We start from the raw sequence: 18,533 nt of genomic DNA, 5'->3' as shown, positions 1-18,533 counted from the left end.
AAGCGTTGTGTAAGAAGCAGAGTTATTGGCATCACTGCTTCAGCATGCCTGAAATGATATCAAACGAAGCCACCAGAAATTGGGGGGGCAACACTGATGATGATGATTCTTCTGGATTGAGTTAGAATCACAAAGTTACATGAAAAGATGAAACAGGCAGAAATAATCAAAAAGTTTAATTTGAGTTCGATGACTTTTATTGCAAGGATTTCTTGCACAATAAATTTTTTATCTTTAACAATAAAAATCACTGTAAACATTTGAATAAAAACAACACGAAACAATGGAACAAAATCGTCACGTAAAACGAAACAATGAAACAAAACATTGTTAACTATATTTGCAGCTAAAGCAAACTTTTAGAAACGTCGTTTTGCTCTTTTTCAAAGATAAAACAAAAAAATATTGCAATTGCAATGCAAAAGAAAAAACCTTTAAATTTGTTTCACATTTCATGCCATGATTTCTGTGAAGAAAAACAAAAGACAAAATGACATTTTCAGTTGTTTAAACAAGCGTTGTATTTTCAACAATTTTAATTTTCGCCCATTCTATTTTTCTGATTATATAAAAAAATTGCAGTTTTGTTGTTTTTTTTTTTCAAAATCTTCTTTTGAAAATTTGCAAATACTTTCAACTGCTGTACAAAAATGAAGCATTTGTTGTGAAGGAATAGATTTGTGGGAAAGATTCTTTTTATGGAATGTGATTTTAAGGTCATTGCCATGAACACAGTTTGATTTTGCATAATCTGAAAATCTAGAAAAATTACTCCTTTCATTTTGTTCTGCAAACGTTAAATCGAAATGAAAAGATCATTTTGTGAACTGCAATGTTCAAAATAACAAGAACAATTCAACCAAGCAGTAAAACTTGCATTTTTTACATCTTTTTGTCGTCTTATGAAGTTATAAAAACACAACTTTTGCAGCCCGGAAATTGGATAGGAATAAGTTATTGGCAAAGGAGTGATTATTTCAAGTAGTTCAATTTAGTTAACACAGCAACGAAAATCGAAAAAACAAATTTGAAAAATTTGGTCATCATTAGCAACAGCAGCTTTTTTGCCAAAAATGGTCTTTTTTTTAAAAACAATCTTATGATTTTTGACCTCTCTTTTCCTCCACTAGTGCGCTCCACAATTAAACACTTTTTGCATTTTTATGGCAAAATATTTTCAAACTTATAACTGAAACTATGTTATGCTTTTGCAGGTCTTCGCAACAGAAAACATCTTCAATATTTTCAACATACATAAGTGATGGGTTTGTTATAAATTGCAAACACCTGCACCCTGCATAAGCATCAGAAAAACAAGGTATGATTTCATCGAAATAACGAACATGACAAAAAACAACATCAACTTTTGATATTGGTTTTACGTTATCGATGATAAATTTATTGCAAAATTCCTCCAAAAAAGCATTAAAAAGTCATAAATCAAGGTTTGTTCTCAACCGCGAATTAGTCGGAAAACCGATCGTCTAGCTGACTGGAATCAGTAAAAGCCACGTTGACACCAACAATGTCAATTTCTTGTCTGAACTGGTCAATCAATCCTCAAATTCTGATGCAAATTTCTCGAATTCCGTCGCTGCGTCTTTGCGTAAACATTGACGTCATAGCCGAGGACAACATGACATCATGCGACCAAATTACTGGGCGTTTTGTAATCGCGCTTGAAGACTGTGGAGCGCGAACAGTGAGGCATTCCTTAGGCATAGGGCATCTGGAGCCGGGATTGGAGTATGTGCTAGCGCTTCCTGTTGGAGCTGGTTGATCAGTCTCTGAGCAGCCTGTCTCTCAGCCTCTCTTTCCTCGGTGGTTTGTCTTCTGTAACACATTGTGACGTCGTAAAGATTTTTCTCGTAACATATTCACAATTGCTTAAAAATTTAAAAGAGTTTATGGTTTATGGTTTAAAAGATTTATGGTTTAAAAGAGTTATGGTTTAAAAGAGTTACCTCTCTACCCAAATTGTATTCACAATTATTTAAGCAAACTTCAAAGTAACTATTATATTCAATAGTATCTCTCAGCCATTATTATTATAAAGCTGATTTAGCTAAAATCGCTTTTTGAAATGTTTAAAATCTGCATATTCGTATTCGTATCAGGGCTTGAAGATATTCAATAATCGAACTTAAAAATTAGCAAATATTTAACAGATTTGCAGTTTTTATTTCAAACTCGATAAATGTACATATATTTAAAAAGTAAAGAGTGCATGAAATCAATTTAAAAAGACGATTTCTAATTTACTGAAGAAATCAAGTGCTTTTCACAAACAGCATCACAAACACAGGATCTCAAAAAGTTCAATCATAGCTACAAACCGAAACAAGTAGCTGGACATTTACAAATCAAATGTTTTTCTTACAAAATTTCATGCAAATAGGTAATTTCATTTTAACCGTTAATTCTGAGAAATTGTTGTGAAACTACCTCTGTGGTGATTTAGCTCTTATCTTTTGAGCGATTGGGTGAGCAATTAATTTACTTATTTGAAGATAAACAAAGTTGACAAGTTTTAATTTATTGCAGTTGTTAGGAATTACACTGTTTGTACAAAATTATCACGTTGCTTTACATAAAATTAACTAGACGTTTTGAGCAGGATAATAAGAATTCAAAACTTGATGAATTACCGCTTTTCATAATCAATAAAATTTTCATTTGAAACAATGTTTCGCAACGAATCCACGCAAAACATAAGCAAACCCAATGAGTTCCGGGCAATGCCACACAAGCATTCCAATTTTAAGAGAATCTTAACACGTTAATTTCACGTTGCAGAATCTTAAATCAACGTAAATAAACCACAAATTACTAAAAAGTAATTGTGAGTTTTGCGTTGGCACAACTCACGGTTCATCAACCATAAGCAATCGGTAATTATAACAAATCTTTGAATTCGCCTAATTCGTTTTAAGAACAACTTGTTTTTATTCTTCTTTGAAACAAGAAAAAGAAACTAAGGAAGTCAATGAAATTAATAAATTAAACTGCCTAATTCTGTTCATATGGTTGATGAAAGTTGATTAAAAGTAGATTTATCTTCTTAAGAGCTTTTTCCTTAATTGTTAAATCCAAGAAGAAGAAAACAACTCTCCAAGCTTCAGTTTGTTGTTGATGGTTAATGTATTTGGTTTCCACGAATTTGGTGAAAGGTTTTATAGATCAAAGAAAAACCATAAAAATACAAATAAAAACAAATTGTTCCATCATAAACGCTGAAAGAATACCACCCTCGTCTAAAAACAACACACTCTGGTGTCACACCTGCACCACTTCTGCTTTAACATCGAGATGCGCATGTCTATCCACACTTATCAGAGAACAATGAACTATCTGCTGCACTTAACAGAAAGCCACTAAGCAGTGACGTTGAGTGAAAGTTATTTATACCAAATGTATATTTGCTTATATCTCAACATTTTGTCATACAAACACGTTGAAACTCATTTTATCATGTGGGAATCGATTGTGTCATCTGATTCCAACTCCGCTCGAAGGGAATGAAAATCCTACCATCCAACGGGTTGAAATACCTCATCCAATTCTTGCACACCCTTTGCAAGCCATTTCGAGATCACTTTTTTTAAACTACTTTAACTTTTCAACTACACGCTGAATTTTAATCATAATATTCATTGCAAAAAAGCTACAAATGTCGCCAAGAAATAACTTACGATTTGTTTGGTTAGTTCAACTACACGCTGAATTTTAATCATAATATTCATTGCAAAAAAGCTACAAATGTCGCCAAGAAATAACTTACGATTTGTTTGGTTACCGTGTAGAGCAGCCGCATGCTGAAAAATTTTAAGACATTCAGGTAAAACCTTGTCTAAGATAATTGTCAACCGTCTTTCATGATGGCCTTTTTTTTCACTTTTTCACCACGCAGGTCATTGCTAACACTTTTATAATTCCCATATCACCTTGTAATTTGAATTAGCACACGGAGTGAAAGTATTGTATTAGCATTTTTTCTGTCAATTTATCAACAACTTTTTTGATGTTACATTGTTTGGACTACTGTTTGCTACTAATGTTTGGTTTGACGGTCACAAATGTAAAACCTTTTGTCAACTGGAAATCTGCTGCACTGGACAAATTCTGATAAAAGTTGGTGTTTGGAAAAAAGCTGAACTCAACATTTTTCTATTGTCTTATAAGTCAAATTTAGAACATGAATCACGTTAAAACACTACAATACTGCAAAATGCTTTTAGAATCGATGAAATCCGTCGGGATAGCAGAACCCTAAACGATTTGCTTGACAGCATCAACCCACGAAGGTTCAACCTGGAAATGGGTAGAATGCTACAAAAGACAGCTTTTGTTGAGCGACACTTAGTGGTTGAAATAGGTAACTTGAGAGAACGGTTCAACAAGCACGACTTTAAAGAACCATAAACTTCAGTCACCAAGCTTGAATCAGTGATTCAAGGCGTCTACGAGTAGGTTATGTGACACCTCCGAGTGCAAGAATAAAACTTTAAAAGTTAAACGTTTTTACAGCCAGTGTTTTAACTATCAGTTTTAGTAAGGAAACACAACACGCGATCCATGTTGTCAACAAAAAAGCAAAACTTCCTAGTCATCGTTGTTTACATCGTCATTATCATGCTCACAAAATTGAAATAGACGTAATGTTACAAAATGAATTTATTTGTAAAGAACGTTATCAAACACGAGTTTTCATATCTAAGTAGATCTTTTTCGTGGAGCCTTTGGGGCCGAAGGTCTATCTTTCATAAGACGCGCAATGAAGAAATCGGCAGTTATAATTTAATTTCGTTTAGAAAACAAAATGGCGTTCTAATATACAACATTGTACGACCGTCTGTCTGTTTGTGATGATGACAGACAATCGTTCAACCATAAAGCTCTGACACAACAATCACGAAACAATAAAAATAATGTTTAACAAGCAATGATGTCTTCGTCTTGACCCCATGAAAGTACCGCAACATTACAAACATGTGCTTTCCGCCTTTTTAAATCATTCATGATTTTGAATTATGCTACGGATGGGAAATAATAACTTTGACTCAGTCTATTTTATACAGCAATGTCAACTATTTCAATTTCAGGTTCAAGACGTGATAAAATTTATTGCAATATTTGAGTGTGAGGTTTGATTGAACTTTAGTTAAATTGTCTTGTTTTGTTTAACTGTTTCACTGCACTACCTTGTCGATCACAGGCTTGTGCCTTATGATGGCCGTGAACGATGACCTTCGGCTTTGCTGAGTTGATTATGACGAAAAAAGAACATAAATCTAATCTTCAATTTCATAAAACCCTCACTTTAGACTTAATCGTGTCCCTTGAAAGCATGAAACAAGATTTGTCGAGTTTCTATTAATATTTAAAGGAATGAGGACTAAAATGAAATTAAAATGTGGATTTTCAACAATTTTTCGAAATGAAATTTGTGGAGTCCAGCGCGTAATATCAAAGCGAATAATGTTCGTTGTTTACAGCAGTGATCAAGGAGCTACCATCCAACGTCAGACGAGAGACTGACAAAATGACAAACAAAACTGCGTCCCGACGCCAGTTACAAGGCGATGTCTTCGAAGTCGCGCGCCAAGCAGTGAAAATATTCAATTGATAAAACCAACAACTATGCACATCAGAAAACTGGTGTCAAGTCAACAGACTTTACGGATTGTTTACGCGTTTTTTTGATGCTCGCAGTGTTCTTACATCTTTTAACGTTTTCTCATCAATATTTACTAACATCTTCGCACTCACAGAGTCACAGCGCCAGTCGCCAAGGCTGCGAATCAGATTACATACTTGTCATAAACAATCACAAATCGCATAATATCAAGCCGTTGTATAGAGTTGTAATCTGGGATTATACATGTCCCACGATCCAGGCAATAACAGGATATAAGTGCCAATGATGTTCGAGAAGTTTTTACAAATTGGTCGTTTAGCTTCAATCAAGCTCTTTGCTGTGTATCTTCACTACTTCAGGGCTAAGTTGGGAAAAATTCGATTTTAGAAACAGCGGTTTAGCTCGTGTCCTGTGATCTTTTGATTATTTCAAGGTGCTTGCAAAAACATTTTGTTCGAAAATGATAAATAAAAAATGGTGTCCAACTGCAAACAAGATTTATTCTCAAACCAATAAAATTTTACTTTAGAAAAATACAAGCCTTATTGGAGCTGAACACGAGTAGAAAGTTTAAACTTTGAGCTGTTGTCTTTCAGTTGTGTCTGTTAAAAGTTGTGTCTGTTACTCTTGCTCACACTAAGTGTGAGCAAGAGTACAGCTCCGTTAGCTACAGCCCGTTAGTACAGCCCTGCCCCGTTAGCTCAGTGGTCACGCGCTCGGCTCAAGATCACGCGGCTCAAGATCACGCGGCGCAAGTTTGACTCTCGGGATGTGCGCTTGAGCAACGCATTTCAGGACTGCTCTCCATTCAGCGGCATCTAATGGATGGAATAATTCCCCAGCAACAACACTTCAACAATCGGAAAACGTTTGATATCCATATTTCAATGTCACTAGAACAATTATTGTTAGCCTAAGTCCAAAATCATGTAATCGTAAGTTACTAAAATCAACTTAATTCAAGTTAAAGGGAAATCATTTAACTCAAATTCGCTGCAAAAAGTAGCTAATTTAAAGCGTCTTCTGTTTAGTTAGATGAAAACCAATTGACGCTTGACACCAACAGAGCTTTGACAAGCACTTGTGATAATTATGACTGCCGAAAAGCGCTAAATTATTATCACAATGGTCACTTTTCAGAGTCACAATATTCTGCATTGTGATGGTCTATCATTATTGATGTCAAGTTTATCGAATACGAATTTGATAAGAAATGGCGAGTAAGCACTTTTAATGACAATCACTTCTCCAATGTGCTTTAGATTGTCCAATATTTCGTGAAAATCCTTCTATCTTTAGCAATTACTTTATTCAAAGTATTTTAAACGTTTTATTATTATTTGAAATTTAAGCTTCGGTTCCGTCAAACAAAAACAACTCAGATTTACAATAAATCAAAAGATGGTATATAAGCAAACAAACAAACAAAATTGTTTTGAATGTTGACGTTTTTATCTTTAGCTACATTTACAAATAAACACTAATTGAAGTCGAACAAAACAACGAATTTAATTTCTAACACATTTCGTTGAATTTAAGTCTACGCGAGGAAATGCTAACGTTGCTAGCTAGCAAGTTTAAAAGATGCTCACTATCAAACTTATTTGTGTCATAATAACTTCTTTTTCGAATTTGTCAATTCTGTCAATTTCTGCCACACTCGACTACCGAGAAACACATGTTTTTTAGAAAAGTCTTGATGGCTAGTATGCAAAGTGAAGGCTACACCGGTATGGTTAGCACGATGCTCGATGTTCTACGTAGTGAGTAGTCAGGTAGTGCTGACGCGAGGGGGATCGCTCCTTCTTAACATGATAACATATTCACAATCATCTAGAAACATATGTTTGCGTGTGACATAACTATCAAACATTTCAGTAATGAAATTACCTTCCAGGTGTTGCAATAACCAATAACCATGCATAGTTTACAACTTCATCTTTCAGCAAATCTGCTCACAACTTTTTAACTCATTTTAACATGCCACTGACTAGCTTTGACATTAACAATTGGAAGCAATTGACTTTTAATAACAAAAATCAATGAATTTTTTATTATGAGAAATTTTTTCATAAAACATTGTTTTTGTTGAAAAATACAGAAGATTTATGAGCATTATTGAAGCAATTAAGCTTGAGTGACAATCTAATGAACAAGGACCATTGGAACATATTTCTATCTTTGGCAATCTATTTTCATACATTTTGAGCCAGAAAGTTCAAAACTTTGAATGGCCTTTGTAAAGCAATAAAAGTTTAGGGAATTTTTACAGAATGACGCATGCCGAAGAAGGGAGCTGCCGATTAACGTGGTTTTCAATCTGTATTCTAATATTTGTGTATTTAGCTGTATTTGACAACACTAAAGGTTGTTACGGTCTTACTTACCACACTTGAATTTGATACTATTTGCAACGTATCGCTAATTTGTTACTGTGCCATGGTGATCTAAAATCTACCCTCCTTTCCACTTGAAGTGAAAAAAGCACAATCAACCTTCCTGAATGTTTTTTTGACGCAACTCGACCAAGAATAAAGCTTGAACCAATCAGAAACAGTAGCAGGGACATCAGCAAGTCCACAACTAAGTTAGCAATCAGTCAATATTCTTTTTTAAGTTAGTGAACAGTTAACAATGCTATGATAATATATTTCTGAGCATTTATTTGATTGGACTAAGTCTAATGTGTCACCAGCAGCAGCGTTTTTGTTTTTCAAATTAATCCAAACTGAAACCACTTCAATAGGAACGTTTTACATTTGTGAAAACTTCTGATTGGTGCTTCCATTCTGGCCATGACTTGTAGCCTGCTCCGGCCACCAAATAACATCAGGAACTTTTTGTAAAACAAAGTTTAAATCTTTGATTTCTTTAACAAATTACTCATCAACATCACTAATGATATCATAAACCTTCATAGGTATTTTACTGCCGATAAAGAGTTTTCTTACATGTTGTTTCAAAACCAACTGATAAGTTCGTATGAAAACATGTTTTTATCGAAAGTTTCGACAATTGTTTTGAAAAGTTCAAAAAGGGAGCAAATAAACAATTAGGCTAACTTTTAAAATCCAAGCTATAAAATTGTTCACATTAAGACAGGTGTGAGTTGCAATATAGAAGTTCATAAGCAGTTCACCTTCTGCAATCGCTTGCACTTTGCAAAAACATGATTGTCATCATAAAAAATCGCCAACAATATCATAAAACCAAGCCAAGTTGATAAAAACTTTACGATTTTAGTGTCAAAGTAAAATTTAGCAGGGATGCACATTCTTAAATCAAATTCTTGCAAAACTTTTTCAATTCTTTTCATAAAGTTACCACAAACACCTGCAAATTTTTTATTTGTATTTTTCGCTTGGTGAAAGGAGTGTAATAATCAAAAGTTCAAAAGCCTTTGAACGTCTGGCCTATCAAAATAATTGTAAAGATAAAAACATGTTGAATGGCACATGGCGTAATAAATGCCATAACAGCGGTAGAAGAAACAATATGACTAACTTAGCCAAACCAATAATCAAGGACCAGGGGGAACATTCGACCAGTTAACTATGTCTATCTACGTGCGAGGGGTCACTTGAGAATTAATAACTTCTCAAGCTATCAATGCAACTTTGAGTTCAACTAATACTTGATGCATTTACAGCACTTCATAATAACCTTCAGACAAGATTATGCATGTACTTTAAGTTGTTTTGAATACGCATTTTACACATTAACAATTTTTTTGGTTTGATGCAACGAATAGTTCATTAGCAAAAGATTTTGCAACTTATTTCTTGTTATTTTTTTACGAGAAAGATTTGTTGCTTTGAAGTTGATGAAATATCATCAGCTCTGACATATGCTCTTTGTGACATAAAATCCTCATTATTTAACGTTGAAAAAATGTAAATTAAACCGTTTGAAGGAACTGCAAAAAAACTTTTATGGTGTATAGGGAGGAAATTTTACATGAAGCAATCATAATAATATGCAGGAAGCTTGTGAGATGATAATGATAATAATGGCAGGGTTAGGTCAAATCGGCCAGCTGAGCGAGCAGTTGAAGCATTGTTGGCATCCATTGTTTGGTGAATATTTGTATGGTCTTTGTTTCAGCTAACAAAACCCTACCTTCTTACATTGATTGAACGCTCACAGACGTTGAATAGATGTAGGACAATGGAGAGATGAAGCTAACGGTTTTTAAGGCTGTTGAAAGCACAACGAAATCCTTCACAAAAACTTTGATTTGAATCAATACAAAATCAGGATTAAAAATTGTTATCAACCATTTGGAACTTTTTTGGACCACGCGTAAGCCGAAATACTAACTAAACTAATTTATTCTTTTGAAATAAAACAACAAACTCCAAACAAAAATTTAGGGCGCAAAGTAACTAAATATTTCAATAGTGACATAGTTTTGTTTTGAACAGGCCTAGTGATTTTGTGTTGTGGCTCTACGATAATCATGGTTTTTCAAGTTTTCAAGAGCACATTTGGCATCACTTTCAAAGTTTTTGGTATGTGTAGCTTGGAATCGGTCAAGGTTTTCGTAGGCAGTGGTACATTGTGTCATAGGATGTTTTCAACACTTTGATTTGCCGAAACGCTCCACGGCAAAACGTTTCGGAAAAAGCTTTTTATCCGTTGTGGTTGTACGCAATTTTCCACAATTTACTTGTGTTGAAGTATTGTAATTGAAACCACCAGTGATAGCAGTCAGCGGGTGTCATTTTTAGTCCAACAAAGGCAACATTTCTTCGCTGACTGTTAGGCTACTCATGTGTGGATCAGTTCAATGTGCAACAGACCACAAATTCAGTGGCCGATAGGTTGGACACCTTTCGTCCTTATTTACTTTTTGGTAGATCTTGCCTTCGATTCCAAACACGGTGGTAACAAAGATTTAAAAAACAGTGCCAACTGTTTTTCTCTGTTCACTCATTTGTAAGAACTGGTCAATACAATAGGTTGACTGAGACTGAGTAGCCTACTGCTTACACGCAGGGATACAAGTTGAAACATGACTGTCGATTAGCCACTTTTTATATTCTTGGAGTAAGCCCAGAACGTCACCACGCAACATCAGAATTATATCTGCATCGATTTCCAACTATAAAATAGATAGCATGTGAATGGACCCAACTACCGTATCTTGGCTGCACGAGGAGGCATTGCCAATCTAAGCTACTACAAGTCAAACGAGAGAAGAAGAAGCATGTGAATGAGAAGATATGTAGGCCGAGTAGTTCCTATAATGCTTAACTCATTGTTTCGAGGAAACAAACTGTTCTCACCTCCATTTTGTCCTCCTGTTTTGAAACCAAGTCTTCACTTGAGCATCTGTCATCTTTAAGCTTTTGGCGAGAGCAGTCCTCTCGGAACTTGCCAGATACTTCTGCCTGTGGAATCTTTTCTCCAGCTCACAGATCTGGATGCGACTAAAAGATGTCCGAGGCTTTTTCTTCTTGGGTGGAGTACGATTTTGATATGGGTGCCCGACTCTGCGTGTCACTGGAAACAACAAAAAGTTTAACCCTCGTAAATTAAAAAAAAAATATTACACGTGTAGAATACTTCTCTGGCGAGATCTACAAACACTGATGACGACGTTTCTCATTAGGCCTCTCGTCATCAAGAGTTTGGTGTCAACGAAGATATCTGTATAGCCTATATTACAAAAATTATAGGCTACTACGAAAATCAAACGAATTGCATCGTAAAAATGGCTTTTTAGCTTGAACCTGTTTTAGCAAATCAATTTATGAAACAAAAATTTGAAACTTTTCAATAAGTTTAGAATTGAATTGTAATTTTGGTAAATTCTGACTGGCAGTACAGTATCTATATACCCAGATTACATCCCATTGTACCTCATTAAAGCCGATCGGATGTTGCATCAAAAATGCCAGGTCAGGTGATAATTGGTGCTGATTACTATGCTCACGTCTCGCAAAGCATGCAGACAACCATTATAAGATCGCAACAGCAAAAACTTGAGTAAGTTATTCAAAAATAAATAGTTCATCATGCTGCTTTTTTAGCGTAAGTTGGTCGCTTAGCATTTTATGGTTCCCAACCCGAAGCTTAAGGAATGCCCTAAGGGGGCCGTAAATGCATTGGTTTCAGGAAAAATAACGTCGATGTAAGCATTTGTTTGCATTGTATTCTATATACCACTGTTCGATTATTGCAGTTTTATTTGAATGATATTGCATTTAGCCTATGTTGTGTTTTAGCAAAGTAAAACTTTCAGACAGCAGCCTTACTCTCAGATAGCTTATTTTCTGATTATGTGCTCTAATGATGTAGGTGGCCAGTCAACATCACAAACTACTACACATTTACCTTTACCGATTTGTTCACCAACAGTCCACAACCTTTTCAATACTGGGGCAAATTTGCGATTTCATCAACGTCACATGGGCGATTATTTTTCATTGCTTAATAAGATCTTTCAATCTGACTTCTTGAAACTATTTCTTTTACTGTATAATATTTTTAGGTTAATGTTTGGTTGCATGCCTGATGCTGCAATACGGAGAATATCGTGTAAATATACATGTGACAGTATATTTCGACTACGGGGACTTACCAGAGGCGAATCTAGGGGGGGGGAGGCAGCGATTGGGAGGATCGCTCCTCTAAAACCATAAATTAATTTTATTTCTGTGTATTTGTAAGGTCAGATTAACGTAAATCTACACATCACTGTGTTTCGTTGAAATCGCTCTCTGAGGTTACTTGCTGTATCCGCCGCTGAGACTTAGGCTACAATATATCATGTGGCAAAAAGAAATGCTCCCAATAAAAGCACTTAAAAGTTTATAGTAACCTGCCATACTTTATTACGGTACAGTTAAGGCTAGGCGATATAAAATTGTACAAATACAAAGACTTCTGAGGAAAGCTCCAAAGCCAGATTGAGACTCTTCGCTGGCTGGACTTTGGGGACCGCTGCTTCAAGCGCATCATTTCAGCCCCCAAGAAAGTAACATGAATCGAAAGTTTTAACTAAATGGAAGTTTAACTTTACCACGCAGTAATAATGAAAACATGAATAAAGTTTTTGACAAAAAACTTATCTCACAAACACTAAAAAAGTACCAAAATGAAAACAAAACCGTTCCATCACAATCAGTTACGCAAACGTGAAGTTTTTGTCACTGATCTTTACAGAACTGTTAGTTTAAGATGATAAATACGCCGGGTTATCGTCATCGTTATGTCATCGTTAATGTCTTCATTGTGTCATCATTATGTCTCTATTGTGTCATCATTATGTCTTTATTGTGTCAGAAATTTGTTGTTACAACAATTTTGTTGAATGCAGTTCGAAAACTGTTTTTTATCAAATCACAAGAAAATTAGAAATAAAGCAGATAAATCTTTTTGTTTTGTTCAAGAAAAAATTCAGGCCATTAAGATTATTTACAAAAACATTTGTCATAAAACAAAGTCATTTTCAAAAAGCATGTTACGAAAAAATTCCACAATATTGTTAACTTTGAAATCTTCAGACGGTTCTTTTTCAAGGAAGATTATTTTTGAATCCCTTTCTGAAGATCCCATTTTGGGTTAAAGCAAAGGCTAATTTGATAACAGTGATTTCAATACTTTGTTTTACTTGGTATTGGGCACTCTTGGTTGTACTATTGTTTCTAAATTTGGCTTGCTGCTGTATTGTTGCTTAGGCTAACAGTTAAAACGGAAGCAGCTTTTTCAAAAACAGGCCGGCAACCTGGAAATGAAGCGATCATAGAGGCCATCCTATCACCATATGTCGTTAGCTTAGTCAACTTCTCCGTTAATAAAAGAGCCCATAAGTCTGAATCAGATATTCAACATACTTCAAGTATTCATTCCACTAGACGTGGTTTTTGGAGAGATGTTCAACCGCACACGTCTACAGTAGAATTGTAGGCTAACTACATTTTTCATTCAAGTGCTTGCTTGTTGGTTTGCTGAGCCATTGAAAATATGATGGGACCGAAAAGGCAATTGTCACAATCTAGATTCATCTCTCTGCGAATAAGCTTGAACCACTTTCAGATACCACCACAAAAACAAGCTTCTAATACCCCGAGCTTTGACTCAAACCCTTATAAACGCCGTTCCGAGCGTTGTTGAATGGTCAATCGCTTCAGTTTTAAAAATAAGCTCCCGTATCAATCAATTTGCAAATGTTATCCAAACATACATCAACTTGTAAAGGTGCAAGTAATGCAACATTATTTTCCGTATGCATTTGTGCTGCCTGATGATCGAAACAAAGTTTTTCTAGATTGCTTTACTTCACTATCTTGTTACAAGCAAGTACGAGCAATAGAGTTACAAGGAGCCTCTCTCAGCCATACAAGAAACAAACAGTTGTTCAGAAAAATGGGTCCCATTTCCGTACATACCTAAACTTTAAATGGGGACTACGTACCACGCTTTAAATGGTTGGACAAAGGCTAAGTATGCCTTGTGTTTTATTTGTACCACCTTTGCTTCCTAATCAACAAAATGTTTTTGTTTGTTCTGAAGAATGCAGTCGGCCATGGATATTAGGATATGCAAAGTTAATTCCCGCAAAATGGCGGCCGAGTTCCGCATCATTGCAGTGACAAAATTCTTTTAAAGGATCATATTTACAAGGTATGGTTAGCGAAACACAATGCTCGCTGTTCTATAGTGAGCAGCCAGGTAGTGCTGACGCCAGGAAGATCGCTCATTTTCAACAACAAATGTAGCCTATGTGTCAACTACATTATTTCTTGCATTGATTTAACTGTTTAGTTTGTTTTTATTACATCTTCTATTGTTCGGACCAGTAGGTTGTTGTGAACAGGGCCGGATTAAGGTTTTGATGGACCTGGGGCTGTATGGAACTCTGCGGCCTATATTTCATTCCCCTCATTGTAGGCTACGGTAACAATCACAATTAAAATAACAAAATTATACCCGAAGTGCAGTAGCCTATTTAGCCTACTTATTAAATACATTCAAATGCATGCTTTTTGGATTTAGACAAAGCTAAGCTGTTAATAACATTGTCGGTGTCTATTTGTTTCAAAATTTTGTTTTCAATGCAGAGAAGAGCTAAGGAATGCAACCTTTTCTGGCCAATGAATGAACGCACGCAGTTGATTCTTTTCTCTTTTAAGCACTAAAAATGAGCGCTTGCTCGAGCAATGAGAAGTCATCAGACAAAGATACATTCTTATTACAACAGATGGGCTACGTTAAGAGATGCATGCATAAACTCATTTCCATTGATGAATCTAAACATTTGAGTTTCTTTGCTGCATTCGCTGTTAAAATAGTGTTATTTTAGCAGTGCAGAAAAATGAATCATGTCTTCAGGCAGTGATTCTTCTAGAATCTAGCTAGATCATCTGGATATTAGTGAAGCAATGTTTTAGCACTCTCTTCAATTTTACAGTTTAATTCCGCCCGAAATGAAAATCTTATTTGAAGATGATCGTATGCTGCAATTCGGGATTTCATACACAAAATAATTTGGTGAATGATTGGCAAATATGAGTCTACTTTGAATCTGCTCGATGGATCAAGTGATGTGTCTTCAGATCCACCTTCGCTATCCAAGCATACTTTTCTTCTCTTCTTTCTTGAACTTTCTTCAATATAGCCTAATGATGACAGCCACTTAATACTCTACACTTTTCTTCGAATTCTTGAAGTTGGGATCTTAATGTTTGAACAAAGTCATGTAGACCCTGAAGCAAATTTGTTGCCTTATTCAAAGTAATTTTGCTATCCTGCAGCGCCCGACTAGTTTTATGAAAAACTATGACATCATAAATTTTGCTTATAAGTACATTAATTTGTAAGTGAGATGTTTGCGTGAGTTAAAACCAGAGATAAAGTTGTAGAGCACGCTAGGTCTCATGACCCCTTGGAAATTAGCTGACGCCCCCCTGGGGAGGCGTGCTCTCTGGTTAAGAACCACTGGTTTACACAGTTAGCATTTCTTTTATGATTTTCGTCCTTTATTTTTTCGATCCCGCTAATAAGTACTATGTCAGTTGCTCTTAGTAAGTTGTTATCGGTGGGCCTATTTTTTTTGGTGGGCCTGGGGCTGCAGCCCCATCAGCCCCCGCCTTAATCCGGCCCTGGTTGTGAACAAGTTATAATTCAACATGAGTATCAAAAGCGCGTTTCAAATCACATTGTGAATGTATTTTTTGCCATTTTTTTCCTGATTGGTTGTGAAGCAGTGCATCAAAGTTGAAGGTAATGTCGTTTTGGTCCTTGAAAAAACTTCTAAAATAAAATAAAACTATGTATTTGAACTTCGTCTCTCTAGAGCGGAAGTGATTTGAAAAAAAATCATCAAATAACAGCGGAACACATTTATGCATGCATAACAATCAAGTGGACAGCGACTATTGTATTGACACGATGTAACTCACAGGCAATTCGTTCCCGACGACTTTCCATCCAAGGAAAATTGCTTGACAGCAGAGGCGCTCGATGCATGGACCGATGGCCCGGAAGACAAAGCATGTTTCCGCCTGCGCTCGATGTTGTCGAAGCCGCAGAATCAACAGCAGCAAAAGCACTGTGAGAAGGAATGGCTCCGGAACCGTTTGCGGGGATCGGCAGAGACCCAACCCCGCAAGATGTTTGAGGGATTCCCCTTGTCAAAATAGCGGCAGCAGTGGCGTACCGTCCAGTGCAGCAGCTCTTCAGGCATTTTGTGGAAGTGACAGCCCCAGAATAACATCCTTCGCTGTACCTTTGGTCGTGGGAAGAAAGATGATTGCCTTGATGCTCTGTAACCCCGTTATTCGCTTGCGTGTAGTGACAATCATTGAAACTTGAAAATTGGAGATTTGACGAGTCAGCGATCGCAGATGATTGAGTCGTCATGGTTTGCGACCCGAGGACCTGAGATGATGACGTGTCTGATCCTGATGCACTTTCTGATGGAAACCCATACGCTTTATTGGGGTTTAAACATTGTGGAGCTTTGTCATTGTTTAGGGGGCTGTATCCTTCTGCAGTAGGTTTAGAGGCTTCATCTGTTGCGCCTGTTGACGCATTGTAGTCCTGAGGGTTAAAACTTGGGTTATGCCATCCGTAACCGGGGTAATACAAAGAAGAATCAGGGATGCGTCCAGTGTGAAACTGAGTGTGTTCATTATTCCCCCAAGAGTTGCCAAGTTTGGGATAATAATATCCATTAGGACTTGTTTTATCGCTTCCATTCTTTACGTCATATTGGCTTGTTGCATATGGGTATTGGCTCCCGTCTTCTTCCACAGTGGACTCCTCCGAAACTGGGCTCAATATTTGGTTAATACTGAAGGAGATATTTTCTTGCCCACCCAAATGGGGCGGCATGGGACGGGCTTGGTGCATCATGGGTAACAAAAGGACTGAACAATCTGTTACTCCGTTTTTACCAAAATAAAAAATTAATTAATTGAAGTTACAAGTTTACTCTGCGAGTTAAATCAATTTCATTTCCACAATAATTTTCTGCATACAATTTTTATAAAAGAAAAATACAAGCAATGATACATAAGGCTATTATGATTATTTCAAACAGCCTACAGTAAAGAACGTTTGTTCTTCATGTTTATTCTTTCTTTCGTACGATTAAATTAGAACTTGTTGTATTAAATTGTTGTTATATCTTCTTTTTTAAAGTTATCCCAAAACAAACAAACATTTCACGCTAAATGTTTAAGAAAACGAAAAGTGCTGAACTTCCTTTTAATGTTTGGGCTAAACTCTTGCTACAATCAATAAAAAACACAGCCTGCAAAGTGTATAAAAGGCGCTGTCTAACAATTTTGAACAGAAAAACGGCTTTTTAAAACAAACTAAAAGGAGAACGTACTAACGACATAGCTGATATAAGAAACAATTTCCTCGTTAAACTAACTCCTTAGTTTCTTTGATGTAAGCATTGAACCCGTATCATAATCATAAAGCTGAGTAGCCTACGCAATGCAAATATTATCAACCTATCAACCGCTTACCACATTTAAGTGCGAATTCACAACTTTCAGAATTCCTAAAACGAAACAATTGGCAGCTGGCCGATGTTGAGCCATAAACTTTCGCAATAGAGAATAAGTCTGAACTTTTCCCAGTTTCTCAGAAACCTCTCTTCAGCTTGGTTTGATTGCCAAACCTTTCATACTAAAATAGCCAAACCAAAAAATTAAGCGGACTAATCATAAAAAATCTAACAGCATGTGACTGACAAAATGCTAAAAGAAGAAGTGGAGACTTGCTCGTTGACATGAACTGTTTGTGCCTTTGCTAACGCTGGCCAACCATAACTATATGCTCTATGTCGAAATCACAATAACTTTTGTTCACAAACATTCAGGTCAAGTGCGTTGGGCGAGCGGTTTCGCAGCCGTCTGTTCAGGTTGTTGCCTCATAAAATGTGCCTTCGCGATCTCTCACGTTGGTTGGAACGAGTTTTTCTTAATTTGTCAAAATTAAGAGAACTCAGAAATTGTTTTGCGCTTTCGGCTTTGAACAAAGTATCTAAACTAAACTCTCCAACAATATCATCAACTTTATACATTTTCTGACGTTACATCGTATCTAGTTTGTGCAAGAGATTTTTCCAACCATCGGCAACTCATTGGAAAAGGATTTCAAATCCTGTTAGGTAAGATTTCTATTTGATTGCTCATAAAAATCATTGTTGGCCAAAAATAGCAAGAACAAATCACCCACAACATATCATAATAAATCCATATTACTGCATACCGATGGTAGAGACATTTATCAATGAAATAAATGCAGTTTCTGCTAAACTAATTGGCATAAACAAACAAGGAAAATGAAAACAGTAATTATTTCAAAGATGAAAAATTATTTTCAAATGCCAGAATAGGCTAATGTTTCAACGGATTTGAGTTTCCCGGTG

The 18,533-nt window shown here is 36.0% G+C and overlaps 1 protein-coding gene across 2 annotated transcripts; it reads right to left on the bottom strand.

Moving 5' to 3' along the window:
• Positions 1 to 549: 549 nt before the first annotated feature.
• On the bottom strand, positions 550 to 17,098 carry LOC145764632 (uncharacterized). 2 transcript variants are annotated; one of them, XM_082576269.1, is made up of 3 exons: positions 16,048 to 17,098; positions 10,927 to 11,143; positions 550 to 1,833 (listed from the first exon to the last, which is right to left on the bottom strand). In XM_082576269.1, the coding sequence occupies exons 1-3, from the start codon at positions 17,000 to 17,002 to the stop codon at positions 1,656 to 1,658; spliced, it is 1,350 nt and encodes a 449-aa protein (XP_082432395.1). In that variant the 5' UTR covers positions 17,003 to 17,098; the 3' UTR covers positions 550 to 1,655. The 2 variants fall into 2 exon arrangements, with proteins under 2 accessions (XP_082432395.1, XP_082432396.1); XM_082576270.1 differs by having other exon boundaries at positions 550 to 1,830.
• Between the last annotated feature and the right edge of the window lie 1,435 nt (positions 17,099 to 18,533).

The sequence above is a fragment of the Aplidium turbinatum genome, chromosome 2 (assembly GCF_918807975.1).
Source record: "Aplidium turbinatum chromosome 2, kaAplTurb1.1, whole genome shotgun sequence".
In the NCBI taxonomy this organism is placed as follows: Eukaryota; Metazoa; Chordata; class Ascidiacea; order Aplousobranchia; family Polyclinidae; genus Aplidium; species Aplidium turbinatum.
The sequence above is the reverse complement of the archived record's forward strand: the minus strand, read 5'-3'. Positions and strand labels throughout refer to the sequence as shown.

Excerpts from the sequence above, each read along its gene's own strand:
- LOC145764632 (XM_082576269.1), bottom strand. The coding sequence starts at position 17,002 with ATGATGCACCAAGCCCGTCCCATGCCGCCCCATTTGGGTGGGCAAGAA. Across the intron at positions 11,144-16,047 it reads TCGTCGGGAACGAATTGCCT|TGACACGCAGAGTCGGGCAC; the intron begins GTGAGTTACATC and ends TGTTGTTTCCAG. Across the intron at positions 1,834-10,926 it reads AACAGGAGGACAAAATGGAG|AAGACAAACCACCGAGGAAA; the intron begins GTGAGAACAGTT and ends AATGTGTTACAG.